Source organism: Festucalex cinctus, chromosome 15, assembly GCF_051991245.1.
Source record: "Festucalex cinctus isolate MCC-2025b chromosome 15, RoL_Fcin_1.0, whole genome shotgun sequence".
Lineage (NCBI taxonomy): Eukaryota > Metazoa > Chordata > Actinopteri > Syngnathiformes > Syngnathidae > Festucalex > Festucalex cinctus.
In genome coordinates, this window is record NC_135425.1 from 12,463,489 (window position 1) to 12,482,452 (window position 18,964).

The 18,964-nt window shown below is 40.2% G+C and overlaps 1 protein-coding gene across 1 annotated transcript; it reads left to right on the plus strand.

The window, feature by feature from the left end:
* The first annotated feature begins 5,403 nt into the window (after positions 1–5,403).
* On the plus strand, positions 5,404–17,314 carry glis3 (GLIS family zinc finger 3). The gene is made up of 10 exons (XM_077498252.1): positions 5,404–5,689; positions 7,245–7,380; positions 7,455–8,559; positions 12,201–12,362; positions 12,436–12,546; positions 13,868–14,006; positions 14,123–14,195; positions 15,287–15,408; positions 16,794–16,898; positions 16,969–17,314. The coding sequence occupies exons 1-10, from the start codon at positions 5,404–5,406 to the stop codon at positions 17,046–17,048; spliced, it is 2,319 nt and encodes a 772-aa protein (XP_077354378.1). The 3' UTR covers positions 17,049–17,314.
* The last annotated feature ends 1,650 nt before the right edge of the window (positions 17,315–18,964 follow it).

The following is an 18,964-nucleotide window of genomic DNA, read 5'->3' on the forward strand; positions in this document are numbered from 1 at the left end:
TGCGAGTGAATGAGTTTAAGAAATGTTAACTATTTGTCAAACTTGTGCTTATTGTGAAGTGAATTGAACTGAGTTTACTGCCAACCTGCAGCTCAGTTTGCAAGTCAAAGCAAAAAAAAAAATCGCAGAATGACTCATCTCAAGGCACCGCTGTTATCACGTTCCCTTCTCAATGATGAGCGCAAGAGCTGGATCTTAATGCTCACCATCGTCTCATTACTCCAGCGTTAATAACACCCAAGAAGAAGAAGTGTGAGCGTGCAGCATTCGCACCCCGAGGCCTCACCTCACCGATTGTGCGCTAAAATTAAAACGGAGGCCCATGGCCATGGCGACAAGCTCCAAACAGTCAGCGGCGCTTCTTCTTATTAAGAGTCATCCTGTTCGGAAACGCGCACCGGGAGACGGTTGAATAAAGTGGTGAAGCCTGCAGAGGACATCACTTTTGACCACAAAATTTGTCGGAGACGTCAGCGTCGCATTCGATGGATGGAGATGCAGGACGCTCAGAAGAACATCACCCACACTCTCATCTTCATCTTGTGACAGAAGCCAGGCAGAAGTAGATCAATGGAAGGAAGTTGTTTTTTTGTGTGCACTATTCATTGGCTTTTGAGCTTGGCACTTGCTTCAGTGAAAATGGCTGGGAGTGAATGAGTTAAAGGTATTAATTTCTACATGAAAAATAATGAAGTTATCAAATTGATACTGGACAAAATATTCACTTTTTACTGCTTAAAATGGCTCAATGAATCAAGTATCCCTTTCAACTCCCGGCAGATCTATCGGACAGAAAGTTACTCAACACACCATACACCACGGGATAAACGTTCAGAGACATCCGATAATCGGACCATTGATGATTCTGATCACAAGGGAGTAAAAACACTGATATTTAGCCCGATTGTTGGTATGAGCGTACTGTGCTTTACATTTACGATTGTCAATACAAATACATTTCTGAGCGGATAAGGGAGGAAATTACATAACACACCCAACACTAGAAGATATTCACTCAGGATAATCGCGCCTTTGCTGCTTTATTAATCGAAAAGGAAGAAAAACAGTCAAATTCCGCCATATTGTCAGTATGCGTGTCAACCGCTTTACATTTAAGTTTGTTGATGCTGATACTTTCCCAAACAAGGCAGGAAAAATCACTTTTAACACACCACAAGATAATCGGTCACAGGCGTCCAATAATCAGGCCCTTTGCTGACTTTGTTCGTAAGTGAGAGAAAACGTTCACATTTAGCGCGATTGTCAGAACTTAACACAGCACTTGCCCGTGCCTTGGAGTCGTTATAAAGAGGGATGACGCCAATACGCTGACTTCTCCCACACTTAGTGCGGCCCACTTAAAAGGATTGACTCAGCTCTCACTGACCTTGCGTTATTAGCAAATCAAAAGCAGATTAATTAATCACGGGTGGGCGCTCAAAGAGTGTGTGTGTGTGTGCATTACCTTAAGTGACTGTTGCAGTATAACTTCCGAAGGAATCGGCCCGTCCTGACACCCCAGCGCCGATACTGTCACCCAAATGGATCCTGTGAGTGGTGGAGAGTCTATTAGTGCATTAATTCCGCCTCAGAGCTTTTAACTTATGAATCACCTCCCTCGAATTTTACTTCAGACATATTGTACTTTTATGTGAGGGCTGCAAAGAAAGGTGAAGAGAAAGGCGGGGGGAACAGCACTTGGCTTGTGTAGTACTGCAAAAGTACATGCACCAAGGCGCTGCTGCGGACGTTTGGATGTTGACGAGAAGAGAGAACACGTGTGATGTTATTCTTCCCGCAGCTTCCGAAGCGATTCCCTCCTGTTACTCTCTGACATTTGGAAAACACAACACTCTGTTTGAAAGATGGAGGGGAGCCAAGGAGCGCTTTTTGGTGTGAAGACGCAGAAGACGACCGGTCTGTCGACTTCATCCGTCTGGATGGGTGCTTGGTATCTGAAATGTAGACACCAGCTGCAATGGAAGCTGGACAAACTGCACTGTTTAAAGGTCCCATGCCACTATTAAAAATACATATATAATCTTTGATGACCTTTAATTGCGTTTGCAAGATAATTTGGGTATTAAATGGTCAGGGTGCCCTTTTCAAGATATTTTTATGGGTAAAAAAAATGCCTGTAACTGAGAAATGTTTTGGGGGGTTTTTGTAACTCAATTTGAGTCATACAAGTTATTACACTGATTTTGTTTCTAAAAGTATATATAGGAGAAATGTCACCATATGTTTAATTGTAAAAAAAAAACTAAAAATAAAATAAGAATAATAATTCAAATACCAATAATTTATTATCACTGATAACACTGATTTTATTTATAAAATGATATAGGATAAATGTTAGGGGTGTGCCAAAAAATCGATTCATAAAAGAATTGAGATTCTCATTTAGTAATCGAATCGATATTAATATCCAAAAATCGATTTTATTTAAATTAGAAATGAAGAAGAAGGGGAAAAGGCAGTTGTAGCCCACATGCTGTTTTTGTGGAAAAAGGTACTTACAATACAAAATTAATAAATATTAAAAAAAAATAAATAAATAAATAAAAAAAAGACACTTTAATGTCTCTATTTGTCATTTTGTCTTGCAAAGCAGACTGGAGTAGATCATGACAATATTGTGCATTTCTGTAAATTGAAGCAGAAATCATTTGTCAATCAAATAATTTTGAATAAAAAAAAATACCAAACATTTATTGCGCTATCACCAATGACAGTTTTATTTATGAAATTATATAGGATAAATGTCATGTTTTAATTGCAAAAAATATATATATTTCAAATACCAAAAGAAATTATTGCACTATCACCAATAACAATTTTATTTATAAAATTATATAGGATAAATATGTTTTTAATTGCTAAAAAAAAAAAAAAAAAAAAAAAAAAACATTTCAAATACCAATAAATTTATTGCACTATCACCGATAACACCATTTAAATTTGTTTATCTGCTCTGCATATGCTAACCTACAGTATAATAAATTCCATCTTCCTTACATTTTTCTCTGTGGCCCACAGTTTGAAAAAATCAACACACACCACACTATAAGTGACCACTGTTCTCAGTCATAATAAAATTAAATGAAAGTTTATAAAAACACTATAAAATTATTATTCTACGTATTTTCAACTCATCGACGAATGACCCGGCCTGTCTGCCCGCTTTAAAAATTAAGTGAGCACAAATGTTTACAAAGTTGAGGTTGTTTATTACTTTGCGTGGTGCAGTATGATGCAGTGCAGTTGTGCGCCACTGCAGACTACAAGCACAATAACAAGCATATGGTTAATTAATGCCTCTCTGACAGCGCTGTATTGGATCTCATTAGAATGTGCAGGCGTACCTAATGCTGTGGCTGATTTCTCCATGAACGCTCATGGCTGACAACCCATCGGTGTGCCAATACTACCCCCTGCAGGCAAAAGAGGGGACTATTACACACATGCATTCAATCGCAAATGTGCAGTTGGTAGAAGGTGTAGTGAGGAATAATATTTTCATCATATGAAGGGAGGGGGGGGGGGGGTGAAGATTGGATGTTTGCCAAATGAGAATGTGAAAGCAGATTTTATGACTGTGGGGCCCACAAGAGGTTGTGAGACTCAAAACTACCAGATTTTAAAGTAATAAGATATAAATGCCTTGGCATTCACACAAATATATAAATTCTGTAGAAAATGTGTATGTTGAAATTAATGTAATTGTTGAAATATAAAATCTGAGACCTGAATAATCAGACACGAATCTTGAGCAATATGATTAGTTATACTATTAGAATGACACTTTCAATCAAAACCAAATGTAATTTTGTCTTGAAAGAATAATTGATACAGCTCGCATAATGAATATCAGCAGTTTGTTCAGGTGAGAGTACCGTCGTCTATCATCACTCAGTACTAGCAAGGCTGGTTTCCGTGGCAACCAAAGCACGACCCACACGGCAAACACTGCAGGCCCAGCAGAACTTAACGACTTAAATAGTGGTCCGAACCAAAGGAGGCTTAAATGTTAGAAGCAAAATATAGGCTGGTATTCATTTTTCGTCTTAGAAAAAGAAAACAAAAACAAAAAAGAGGCAATGCATCCCTAGTGACAAATACATTTGTGGTTGGAGGGGGTAAAGAAAAATAGTCACACTGAATGAATGGCCTATTACTTTGCTTTATTTTAGCGGGGGAAAAAATGAAATTAAAATACCTATATTAGGAGAATAAAGTCATTCAAGTAGGATTTTATTACTTCATATGTGGGGGAAAAAGTTGCTAGTAATGTAGTTGTACACACAAAAAGTGCATCAGCAATTTTCAAAGGGAGAACAAATCCTCAATGTTAATGATATTACGAGTTCACACGGAGGGGAAAAAAAGTTAGTGGAGGCAGAAGAGTGAGATTTGCGCACCCACCCATTCCAACACGGTGCCTGTTACAACACTGCTGTTGCTCACTTTGGACTCGCAGCGGAGGAGAAGACGTCTATCGTGACATGTCACTGTGGGGATCAGTCGCAACAAACAAGTGAGTTCAGTTTTCTTGGCCCTATTATTCAATAATATCTTATCCAGAAAGTAAAGCAAGGGTGTCTACCTGTCCCTATGGTTTGCTGCTCTGTATTTCAATACAGATACGATCTACATGGTTCACTTAAAGTGGAACCATTCAATTTGTTTGGATTCAGCTGGTGTTACATTATGATTCAATATGGATTGGTTGGAGAAGAACTTGATATACAGTATCAAAATTCAGTTTGATACGATTCGATAGACTACATCAAAACCAATTTTCTGATTCAAATCGGTTTTCGTCAAATCCCTACCAAAGAAACTGCAGAGTACATCCACCTCCTTAGACATGTTCTCCCATACTTAATTTCTCGGGTACATTTCAAAATGCATGTTGGCTTCATTGAAGATTCCAAATTGGACTTATGGTGGGAAGGTTTGTTTTTTTTTGTCATAACGAGCCCAGCAATTGTCTGCCGAACAGTCCAGGGTGTTCCCCAATTCTCTCAAAAAAGGTCATCTAAGGGTCATTTAAGACTCTAAATCTATTGCTGTGATTTATTTGTATATATCCTGTGATCAGCTGGCAGTCAGTCCAAGATGTATCCTGCTTCTCGCCTAAAGTCACCTGGGTAAGACCCAGACCACCCAAAAGACCAACGAGGAAATGTATGAATAGGTGGATTTTACACAAATACGAGCCAAGTGTGATCAAAGTCCAAAAGTCAACCAACCTGGTTTAATATTACTCCCCCCCCCCCCCCCCCCGGTTCATTCTTCTTCTTCTTCTTCTTCTTCTTCATCTGGCAGGTATGAGCCAAAAAGCAGCATGCCAAACCTAAAAGATCCACATGAGCTCCCTCTGAGCACTCGGCCTGCGCCATGAGCGGAAAGGGCTGCCAGCTCCTGGTGTCGCCATGCGGCGTGTCCCCGTCGCTGGGGAAGATGAGAGGGCACCGGTCCCAGACCGTCAAGGTGCCCGTGACTTCCCCTCAGTGGGGCGGTCTTCCCTTCTCGGGTGCCAACAAAGTGAGCGACGGTGGCCCCGTCGCCCTGCCGAGCCTGAGCCTCCGCAAGAAGCTGTTGACAAATGGGAAGCAGGACGTCAAGCCGGCGGCATCGCTGCTCCAGCGAGACGCCGCCGTTCAAAGAGGCGCTTCCAAAAAAGGCAAGTATAGTGCAGACCACATCCAATCATGGGCAATCCTAATAATAAAGCGGGTACATGTGTACCGGCCAATCGGGCCAAATTTGAGCATTTTCCATCCCTTGTGATTAATATCAGCAAAGGTGTGATTATTGAATGTTTCTGAAAGATTAGCCTGATTGATTATCCTTTGATTTGTGGGGTACCTTAAGAGTTTTTTTTTTCCTCTCTCTTCTGATCTGCTCTGAAAATAATTTGGGAAATCGTACATGTTAAACCTGTCCAATATGCACCGATTTGACCATTTTTCCTCCATGGTGATCTATGTCAGCCAAGGAACGATTATTGGATGTTGCTAAAAGATTTTTCTGAATGGTTATCCTGTGGTGCATTGGGTTGTTAAGAGTTGTTTTACCGCTTTAATAACGGTTATGACTGTTTATCGTAAATGTTGGACTTGTTCAATATTAACGATAGCAAATCCTTAGGTGCGAGGTCAACAGCAAGTTTGAAGCAACAAGAAAATTCAAACAAGTTTGAATTCATGATTGTCGGTGGATATATTGTTAGTGTACGGTGTGCTACAGAAAGATTATCCTGGGTGATCAATCTGTGGTGTTAAGAATGATATTTCCTCCCTGATCTGCTTGAATAATGGTCAGGCCGGCCATCATGAATATCAAATGTGCTAATTATTTACTATCGACTGATGATTTTTAGTGGCGATATCATTATGTGTGACGTGCCCAAAAAAATAAACTAAGAAAAAGCTTGCCTCCACATCTGTAAACAAACCTCAGTTTCACAACCTTTGTTTTGTCTTTAACATACCAATGAAGTCATAAGCAGGTTTAAAAAATAAATAAATAAATAAATAAAATACAAAAAGTCCTTATTTTTCCTCAAGCTGCCTCGCCTCACCTGAAGTCTCCAACATGAGTCACACACTCCAGGATGAAATATGTAATCAACCGCCACCTACTTTTCACCTTGCGCTCCCATGCGGTCATCATGTCCGACCTCTAGGTCTGTTTTTGATAATTAACCAAACATGAAGCTGGTCCTTAAAGTAAGTTTGCACGGTGGGGAAGGTGAAACGAGACGAACCGCTCATTAGTGATTAACAGAGCTGAAGGTGTCTGCGCCTGCTCAGGTTGTCAAGGGAAATTCCCGAGCTAAAAACAAACACGTAGGATTTATATTTGTTTGGAGGTCTGCCGGTTAACTTTCTCCAAGCAGAGTCTAGTGTTTGATTTGGGTCTATCCATGGGTGTAACCCACTTTTAGCACCCCTAATCCTGCAGATCATAGTATGTGGATTAAACCTGGTTACTGAAGCAGAGTATACCATTCATCCATCCATTTTCCAAACCGGTTCAGATAACAGTTCAGAGCCTTAAAACAATCTGGTCTTTGCTGACTTTGAGCACAACGGAGGGAAATGCTCAAATTTATCCCAATACTCAGTGAATACAATTGTTGGTTCTTACATATTAGGAAAAACCCGACAATCGGGCCTTTGCTGACTTTGATCACAAGTTCATCAAAATGCTCAAATGCTACATTTGTCCAGCAGGTAGTGGCGGTTCCAGACCTGTCATTGAAGTTCTTGGGCATCCTGCGAGCAACCTCACGATAACAAGCGGTCCAATGTCTCTTGTGCCTGGTCATCAACACGATGTCGCGTCTTATCACCCACCTCCGGATGCCAGGTAGGCAATAGCATCACCAGTAAGCCTCATTAAACCTACAAATGTCGATTCAATGTACAACAATAATGTTTCAGGTCGGTGCTGTCCAGAGAATCCCTGGCATCCACCACCCTCAGTCTGTTCGAAACCCAGTCAGTGTTTAGCGGACGAAACGAATGGCCGTTTGGCTACCGCGTCCTTCCCCCTCTGGGTCAGGCCCCGTGTTCCACCCTGGCCAGCGAGGGCAGTGAGCAACTGGGCCTTCCCCCTGGCACAGCCATGTCTGGCATTGAGGCCTCTGGCGACACTAGCACGGCAGCCTCTCTGCCCTCGTACCTTTTCATGGCTGATGCCGGGAGCCCCAGACAGCACAACGCAAAGAAGAGAGCTCTTTCCATGTCGCCTTTGTCCGATGTGATTGGAATTGATTTCAACTCCATCATACGCACCTCGCCTACATCCCTCGTGGCTTATATCAATAGCTCACCTGCTTCCCACCCTACAATCTCACCTGTCCAGTCCGAGGGCTATGGCCACTTCCTGGGTGTGAGGGGCTCTTACATCCCACAGGTTCATCCCTACACTATGCCAGACTCTTCACAAGCTCTGATTACACCAGGTGAATGCAGCCATAAGAAGGTTCTGGAAGAGGGTGGGGCTCTGGAGAGTCAGATGGCAAACATGGTGGTGGAACAACAGTGCCTTCCAATTTCAAGGGAAGTGCACGCGTTGGGAAAGATTTCAGAAACTTGTCGAGAAGAACTGCAGTCAGATCCACTTCCTTGTGAAGAGGCTACTATCCCTCAGGGACCTCCACCACCCTACCACTCCCATCGACACCTCCACCTTTCCAGAAGTCACCACAAACTAAGGCCTCAAGACAATCTCAACCAGGGTTCTGTGCTTCCACCGCGGCATGGCGTCAGTTTTTTACCCCAGATTCCGATGCTGGAGGAAGAAGAGGGCGAAACGGAGGACTTTGGCGCCCACTGCTGCTTGTGGACGGATTGCAGTGCAGTTTATGACCAAAAGGACGAGCTGGTGAGGCACATTGAAAAGCTGCACGTGGACCAGAGGAAGGCCGAAGACTTCACATGCTACTGGGCGGGCTGTCCTCGGAACCGCAAACCTTTCAACGCCCGTTACAAGCTTCTGATCCACATGAGGGTCCATTCGGGAGAGAAGCCCAACAAGTGCACGGTAAACCATCCACACCGCAAATTTTGTAGCTTTACTTTGAGTTAAAAATATAGTGTTGATTATTTTGAGTTACTGGGAGATGATTGAGGTGTTGTTTGAACACTCACAGTGCAGAAAAAGCTCTTCGGGTGGTGTCAAACTCAGAGTCCAGGCCTAGTTACATCCAGGCTCTTTTCTCGCAGCTGTGTGTGAGACAGAAAACAAAAAGTTTCCAGATTTTCATGAGTAGTATAATTTATGTTCATTACTTTTCTGTGAAACTATAAACGAAGCGGATATTTTTTCCATACCGACAATTCTTACCACGACTCGTGAAAGAACTAGGCCTACAAGAAAGAATTTTGCTGCAATGAACACGTACGATCAAGTGGCGTACTTGTTAGTGTTGTTGCCCCCAAGTGCTCGGTACTAGGTTCCAGTCCCACTGTCTCGTCAAGAAGTAACACTAAAACTGTGAGAAATTAACACCAACAAAAGGAATGAAAATAACATCCATCCATCCATTTTCTTAACCGATTATTTCTCACAAGGGTCGCGGGGGTGCTGGAGCCTATCCCAGCTGGCTTCGGGCAGTAGGCGGGGGACACCCTGAACTGGTTAAATAAAAATAACACTTAAAATTCATAACAAAACAGTGAGAAATAAATACCAAAAGAAAGGAAATATCACTTTTAAGTGTTAATAAATAATACTGACAATGTGAAAAAAATAACTGATCTGTGAAAGTAGATAACATTTTAAATTGTAAAAAGTTCACTTTTGTGTGTCAAATAACACTATTGGTGTAATTTCACTCTACCAAAGAGTTTTTGGAAGTGTAAATTCTACTCGGAACTAGCTGAGAACTACATGAACTCAGGGAAAGTGTTAAATTTAACACTACCTTTCCGATTTTACTGTGCATCATTCAAGTTTCTATACCGCTTGTCTTCATTAGAGTCGCTGAGTAAACGGATCTCAGAAGACTTGGGGCAAAGTTGCCATTCAATCACAGAAGTCTTCAATGTGGTGACATGAGACATTCCAAAGAAAAATGTCATATTCATCCATTCAAAACACATTAATGCCATCTGTAATTAGCCAGCTAACAAACAAACAAACAAACAAACACAAATGTGTCTCCACTTATGTTGTTTTTTTACTTTTCACAGTTCAACCTTGGTTGCACTCGGCCGAATGCCATTCTGACTGATTGAGTTCATTCAGATATGCCGCAAACATCTCTCTTGATATTTTCTTAAATGTGCCATGAAATATTTTCCCATTGTCGAGACTCCCACTTTGCATTCCTCCCCCCCATTTCTTTTCGCTCACTCCCACTGGGAAATTACATAGGACGCAGACGAATAATGCACAACTCCGGCCAAGACACGCTTCATGCGTCTGCCATCAACAAGTCAATTATTAACAGCGTGCATAGCGGCTGGCGACCTTTTGTGAGAAAATATTCACTTATTGCACCAAGCTGCTGTTGTTGCCATGGGTGGTGTGCAAAATTGTCACATTTCTACTGCTGGTCTCTGTCACTGTTTGATTTGCACTTTGATGAGTTTTCTTATACATTACATCAACACTGCAGTCCTTTCTCGGCACACGTTTGGATAACCCAGCAGGGGGTTCTGCTGGATGCTAAAATGTTAAAATCTCATGCAAGACTATGCTAAAAGCTCTGTGGGTTCTGTTGGCGAGTGAGTGGCAGGTGCAGAATAAGACGCATGGTATGGAAACAAGAAGCAGTTGGGAACAATGGAGGCCACTCATGTTACAGCGTGTACATAAAGAACAAGCCCAAACTTGTACCTGCAACGTTATCACTTGTTTGATGCTGTTTGTGAACATAACATAATGCTGGACTGGCTCAAAGCTATTTGTGGATGTCATTATGATTTATATGAGGCTTGAACCACAACACGAATAGTTTGGAATACCTTGTTTTTTTTCTTGATTTCTTGATAGCCTATATCAAACACTTTAAACACACTAAACAAAGATAACTCTCACTTTTGATTGATATAATAATAAATATATCTGCTATAAATGTTGATCCACTAATTCCTACTATAAGATTGAGTGCCAGCATCAAGCTTAGGAAATGGAAATGCTGTCTTTCTATTTTTTAAGAATACTGTACTGTGAACACTCTGAATGAAGTACTTGTATTATTTCTGAATTTATAGCGAGTGAAGTAGTGTGGTTAGTGAATAACAAATGACCAAACGGTGAGAGTATGCGAAGAATCCACACAATAACAAAATAGGACACGCTCTGTGTATTTTCTCCATCAGGCCTAAACGGGGAGGACATTCCAACCCCCTGCGAACAGGAAGACAGAGCGTAAACGTCTGGACTTGGAATTGAAAAACTTTGCTGAGTTGCATATTTGGGTTATGCGCTCACCGAGACGGCATGACACTGCAAAAAAAAAAAAAAAAATCCTAGTTTCATCCTGTTTGTAAGACATTTTGTCATAGAGAGTCTGTTTCAGGATAAAATATGATGCAACCAGTACGGTGAACCAGTGGTGAGCAAGTCTGCCTCACAGTCCTCAGGTTCCAGGTTCGAATTTCTGCTCCACTTTTTCTGTGTGGGCTTACTCCAGCCTTCCTTCTTCAAATTGGAAAAAAAACTGGAAGACTTCCTGGGGACCCCAAGCATTTTGAGGGCCCTTCATGATTAATTATCAAGGGGCCCATAATTAAGAATCAACCCAGAAGCTCAAAACTGTGAGGCAGACGTGCCAACTACTAGTACACTGTGCTGCCCCATTCAAAATCCATCCATCCATCCATTTTCTTGACCGCTTATTCCTCACAAGGGTCGCGGCGGCTGCTGGCGCCTATCTCAGCTGGCTCTGGGCAGTAGGCGGGGGACACCCTGGACTGGTTGCCAACCAATCGCAGCCCATTCAAAATCTGTTTGTTTTTTCATTTTCTTTTACAAAGGCATAAATTTTAATACAACTCTATTGGATCTCATTGTGTTAATGTTGTGTCTGGTAAGTGTATATTTAACAGATGATCATGTGCAAATATTTGGGCTGCAAACAGACAGAACACCGTCATGTGTAGAAACACTGCTCTCTGCTGGTAGCTTGATGGTAATAGCAAAGTACTGTACACACATTTAAACAAATGAGCCAACGTGCTCATTTGGAGCTTTAAATTGACATTAAATATCCCTTAACATTAGTAACATCTGACCACGTCACACTGTGATGTGCTAAGATGAGTGCTAAATGTGGATGATGTTACTGCATCAGCACTGATAGCTTCACATCATCATCATAAAAAAAAAAACTGAGGAATCAGCCCACTGCATATTAAAACTCATTATGTTAAAGAGTGTTGAGCAATGACTGCTTGTTTTCATGCGTCAGTGTGAGACTACATGAATTTCAGTTTTTTAAGGATTTTTAAAAAAATAATCATTTGCATTTCCACCCACACATCAAGGCCAAGCAGGCTGTGTTGTGGTGAGTTCCAGCGAGCACACTCACAGCTTTCAGTTCCTCTCAAAGGAGGACAAAAGAGGCTGAGGTCCTTCTCCGTGAGACTATCTTTAAAAAAACAAAAAATGCATGCAGGAGAAATACCTCATCTTGATTAAAGCTCCACTTCTCCTCTTCTTTTCTTTCCTCGCAGTTCAAGGGCTGCAAGAAGGCCTTCTCCCGCCTGGAAAATCTAAAGATCCACCTGCGCAGCCACACGGGGGAGAAGCCATACCCGTGCCAGCATCCAGGATGCTTCAAGGCCTTCAGCAACTCCAGTGACAGAGCCAAGCACCAGCGCACGCACCTGGACACAGTGAGTGGCGCATTTCCTATGGCTTGTGTTGTCATGTAAATGTTTCCAATCAGATTTTGGGATCTGCGTTTAGAAGCCGTACGCGTGCCAAGTGCCGGGCTGTGCAAAGCGCTACACTGACCCCAGCTCGTTGAGGAAGCACGTCAAGTCTCATTCCACTGCGGAGAGGCAGCTACGAAAAAAGGTAGGAAGCGGGCTTTAAATCAGGGGTCCTCATATGGAGGTCCCTTGGGGTGCCTGAACTGTAGTTTGGTAGTCCGCAATGAATACTTACTGTATGTTGTTTCATTCAACTACTGAACTTCTCATCTTTTTCTATTTAAGTACACAACCCCTTTTATATGGAATAATACAAAAAGAGAAATTATTATTATTTGGCCTGTAGAGTCTAAAGAAATCAACTCAATATATTGTTTATTTCAATGTATAGGAATAATGATGTGGCAGAGTGAATTATCCATATCATATTCTCTGTACCCAACTCCGCAATGAAACTTTACCATAGCAACCAAAAATTGTACATTTTCTTTGAACGTGTCGCTGAAAATATCAAATGCTTCTCTGTTTAAACATCCACCTACGGAATGTTAAGAGCCAGCAGGCCGTAAACTACTCCTTTTGTCACCATAGATACAACCTCTGTGGTTGAGAACGCTTCCCACATAATAAGCTCTTTAATTAGAAACTTTTTTTCATTAATCCATGCCATCACAATATATCAGCCACAAAAGTCGGATCTAATATGAATCTGACACTTGATTATCGACAAAATGTTCTGACACTTTTTCTGACTATCTATCTATCTGAAAAAGTTGGCACCATTTAGTCTAAAATTGTCTCGAAAGAGTTTGTTAAAAGTACAAGCCCAGAAATTTGCCCAAAATGGCTACTTCCAACTGTCATAGCTAACGTTCTGTTCAATTTTGGCCATGGCTTCTGAAGCCTTTTTTGGACATCATATTGTGATATACTTAAGGAACTAGTTTCGGGGGATTATTAGCGCCCCTCCCACTCCCTAACTTTCACTTTCAGGGAGCACAACAAAGTGAGTTTTGGTTGTTCCCCTAATATATACTGTACGGTGGATATTAAAAGTCTACACACCACTGCTAAAATGCATACTGGACCATCTGAAGTTCATTTGGGGTTCATCAGAGGCCCTTTAAATGGTGGCGTGTGCCAACGACCTTTTAACACGAGTTTGAATGTGAATGGTTCATTCTGAACACAACTGCGTCCCCAGTTATGGGGTGTGCACATTTGTGCAACCACATTATCTCAGTTAATCATTTTTACTTGCCCTCTTGAAAAGATTTCCCTTTTATTTCAGTTGAGATGTACAGTGTATAGGCCTAATTAATAGTTGAAAAAAAAAAAAAAAGTCTCATTTATTTTACCTCAGAAAATCCTGTCATTTGAACAGGGGTGTTTAGACTATTCGTGTCCATTGTACATGCTTTTAGTCATTGTACAGCACTAATATCCATTATGTGTCATTTCCTTAGATGAAATCTACAGCTGCTGTGACCCAGGAGCCTCTAACAGACTGTTTAACCATCCACCATCTGCACCCTAGCTTCTCTTCAGCAAGCAGAAGAAACAACTTGATATCGTCCTCCACAGCCTCTCAAGAGCCATACGCAAGTATGTAAAATGTTTCCCCCCCACATATTCCTAGCAGATATTTATACACTATCCATTAGACTTACGCTGCGGTTGGCTGCACTCTAAGTGTATGATGTCCTTCTTTCCCCTATCAGCTGCTCAGCAGGGAGGAGACTCCCCCCACAATCCACACTCGGCTCTTATGTGCACCCTGCAAGACAATCACAGGTAATGACGTGTTCTTTAAACAGCATTTTATGACATTTAATTTTTAACTAAAATGCACAGAAATGACGTTATATTATAAATATTATATTTTATTTAATTGTATATCACATTACAAATATATAAATTAATTAAAATATTTGTTATATTATAAATATAAAAATATTTTAAATAAAGAGTTAAAAATTATTAAATGTTATACAATTTTTTACTAATTAAACAACTAACAAGATTACATATTTTTAAGAAAAAATCATAATCATACATGTAATGTGGCTGGGTTAAAAATAATCTATTCACATCCAAATGTTTTTAGTGCTTTCTATCAATTGCTTTTACTTAATAGGTTTCCATTTTAAACATCATATTTCTTTCACTCAAAAACTAAACAGATTTTGGAATCCAATTTGCCTTCTTTTAAAGCGCTTCTTTTAAAGGATTTCTGTGTCAGAGCGGCCAGATGCTTCATGGCTCCTTGCTGGCTACGATTGTCCTCCGAGCAGTGGTAGGCCCTGAACCCGCACTGCAGGATTCTGGGTAGACAATCAGCCCGTAAAAGCAGAGCTTGCCTCGCTTCATTGGTCGAGACTAGGCGCCATTAATGGATGCTATAGCCACCGACGGGAGCGGCCGAGGAATTTGATAAGTGAATCATAAAATGTAAACGAAGAAAAGAAATACAATACGTGTGTATTTCTCCAGTGGGAGCGTGAGGCCTGTGCCCTAAGTACTTCTTGGACGTTAAATCAATTGTAAAATCCTTGTTGATGTTTTGTGAATCACTTGCTTCTTATCCAGAGTTTGTGCAATGTCAAGAAGACTTTGTCGCCATGTGGACACTTTTGACCAATCAAAAGCAGCCAGGAAGTCACATGACTGCACATCTGCGTATGCCTGAAATGTTTGACTATGAGAAACATACAAGAGGCTGTCTGGGTCTGCGTCTGTAATACTCAACTTTATATTTATTATTATTATTATTATTATTATTATTATTATTATTATTATATTTGTTTTTTGTTTTTTTAAAGCAGTACAGAAAACAAATGGATGTATTCGTGAGTATTTACGTACGTAACGCTGAAATATTTCAGGTTTGTTGACGCTCCGCTTGGCCAGCTCTTCTGCACTGACCCCTGCCCGCCACTTTCACGCCTCCCGCATCCTCCCAGTGGCGCATCCGTGCCCACCGAATCTGCAGCAGACCACAGCTCAGGTAACTTGTGGGAAGCTCATCAACCAGCGCAGTGAAAACAAGACGATGGTGCGCTGCCAAAGAAAAGGTTAAAGTGTAAGTTTGGCATGTGAAGAGCTTATTAGTGGATGCGTGGGTGGCGCTTTAACAATGTGTTTTGAGCAGATTATTGTCACATGGCGGCATATCTTAACGATGATGATGAAGTGAGGCAGGTCGAGAATGGAGTGTCTCAATTCCATGTACCTTTAAATAGACAATGCCCCCACCATCTTGCATGTTTGACAGGGAAGGTGTAAAAAGAAAAAGGAAAAAAAACAAAAACAATTTGGCACCCCTGTGATAAGAAGAGGGTTAGAAAAGGAAGGCTTTGCATCACAGTGGCTAATTAAAGCTGCGAGCAATGATGCCCTCGTATCTTCGTTTTCATGGTGAATCCTCAATCATCAAACTTCAGCGCACTCGTTAGAGAAAAAAGTTTGGCAGTTTGGTGTCAGTCGTCTGTTTTTGGGGGCTCAAATGGGCAAAATCCCTCGTAGGAATTCGTCAAATTATGATAGACATGTCCATACAATTTCACGTCGATCGGTGCATATTTTGGTGATTTTCTTTTCAAAATTTCCACAGGTCGATAATGATTTCATTTTAACTAAAATACATGCATGTCCTCCAGGATATAATTACTTGCAAATATTGTTGACTTTTGTGACTTATTGAGGCGCCCCAAAAAGTGCTCAATTTGTCGAAAGAATAACAATTGAAGCAATTCCAATGTTGCCAATGAAACTGGTAATGACTTTTAATTGAATGAATGTGTGAGGAGGTTATTTTAGTTAATAAAACTAACACAAAAAAAAACTAAAAATAAAGTTAAAAAAACTAACAATATAAAATAAAAACGAAAAACTAAATGAAAATACACTATGTTTACAAAACTATAATAATAGCAAAAACGTCCTTCGTTTTAGTCTTCGCTAATTAATTTAATGCATGAGCCTTTGGGGATGATTTTAAGTACTGTATATTTATTTAACCGGAATAAGGACATTTGAAAGTGTGTCACAGGAAAATGATGTCATCTAGCAGTAGCCAATAGAAAAGCACCTTCAGGTGACGTCGCTCCGAAGTGACAATGGAATGCAACAATAGGTAAGAAATTAATTACTTTTTTCAATTTTACCACGGTGTTTATTAAATATTGCGCACAAGTAATTCACTGAAAAAATTAATACTGGAACTAAAACTAAGCATTTTTGAAATAACAAACAAATAAATAACAGAACCACCCTAAAAAAATAACTAAAATTTAAAAAACAAAATAAAAACTAAAATGAAAATTCCAAAACTATAATAACCCTGGTGTGTGATAAGTAAAAGATGTCACCTGAATGCTTGTAATTTGTCAGGGCGGATGTCGGCGCTATTTCCCTACGATTGGATGTCAACGCGGGCTGAGTCCAGTCACCTCATGCGAGTGGACGTCTTCAGAAGCGGCAGGACCTGCAACACAGGTAACAGACACCTGTGGGTATTATCCGAACAAGTTCCCACGACTTCTCAACGGTGTGGATTCACCTGCAGGGTTTGACGCCCAAACGTCAAGAGGGGACTTCTTTAACGTGATGGACCAGGTCGGCCAAGGGTGCCACAACCACACATAGGAATGACAAAACCCACCTGTGGCATGCCAGTCTTTGCACTATTTTTTTTTTTTTTTAAATGTAATGTCGATAGCATAGACTCTTGCTTTTAAATAAAAGGGTGACTTTATATTGCAGGATGTTGTTAGGTCCAGATATATTTGGATGAAGATTAATTACATCACAGGTTCTTTGAACTTTTAGGATGCAGGTATCCCATCAAAACAGAAATTCAAAAATGTCATAAGAATACCAAAACCGCCTTTGATCAAGGAAAAAAAAAAAAAGTCATAATGTTACGATAAAATACTCTACATTTCTTAATGAAAATGTATAAACCCTCATTTGATTCAGATGATCAGCTCCAGTAAATAAATGGCTGAGATTATTACAGATACTTTTGAACCTTCCTACTTATGGACCCAACCATATTTGGATGTAGAATACTTTTGTCTGTACATCTGATGCATCAATTTCCACCTCACCCCAGGAGACTTACATTAGTAACTATAGTAACAAGAGTTATCATTTCACTGCAGCGTTCCTAGACATTTTCTGTGCTGGAAAAAATAAAAAAATAAAAGTTTTTTGTGGTCTTTTTTTTTTTTTTTTTTTTTTAAAGAATATTATTCTTATTCCAAAAATCGATGGACCTTTTAGTCAAGTACTTTCACAGTATTACATAATCTTTTACACTCAATTGAAATGCTGAGAGCTGCTGTGATTGCTATCCTTATTTACTTGCTACCAGCTATTAATTTAATATTGTTTTTTTTAAGTTGTGTTTAATTTGTATATGCTGGTCATATTTGCCAAGTTTTTATATTTGACAGTAATTTAAAAACATAAAATGTAATTCTTCCTAAAAATTTAAAATAAAAAAATGAATATATATTTTAAAAGTGCTACAAAGTCTGTGCATAACTGAGGCGACAAAAGGTAAAATTTGATTCCAACACATTTGTGCAAGTTCCTGCAGAAACATACACCTGGCCTTTCAAGTCATTTAATTTATCATCCATCTATTAATAAACAGTAGGCTCGAACAAATAAAAAGCACATTGCATTTCCACACTCCAGAGTTGGCAGTCTCACTCTCCGTAAGTCTTCCTGAGGCTAAGCATGCCATCGACCACTTCTATGATGGAAACCGCTTTACAGGCTGAGTAAGTGTTGGCAATACCTGGACATGAGTGACAAGGGATTTCTGGGGTGAAGCAGCACTGTTGGGTCCGGCAGACATCCCTCGTCGCAGCGGCGTGCGTTTTTGTTTCTTCTTCTAGAAATCGAAGGGACAAAATGTTTTACTTGAGAACAATTCTTTGCACCGGAGTTCGGCTTGTTGCTTAGCAACAACAGCTTTTTCCAAAAAGCGTTTGCTTAGCTAACAATCTTGGGTTTGTTTGATGACAATTTCATCAGAAACAAATCCAACCTGGTAATTATTGTTATTATCAGCTTTCCCCAAGCTTCACTGAGACAAGACACACACTTTACATAAAGATATATATCACGGCACACCACCAAACAAAAATGTCACAAATAATAAACCGGTGGCTTAAGATTGAAGTTTAAATTTGTGCCCTGACCACACTTGTAACTCAACACACTTGTATCTCAAATCAAATATTATTTCCCATGCCACACCTTGTGATCATAGCGGTTGGGAATGACTATTAGATTAATTTTACAGTCAAATATAAATGCCGAGAGCCTGAAACAAGTTGTTTTAGTTGAAGAGCCCTCAAGTGGCTTCAAAAACAAATTGGGCTGGAAAGAACGGCACATTAAGTGGCTTTCTCGACAATCATCTGTAAAATACATTATGATGTTAAATCAGTAATCAGAGCATAGAACCACTGTAAATGGTTTTGACTTGTTTATCACCCAGCAGGCTAGTTAATACATTAAGACAACATTTTGTGGACATAAAGGTG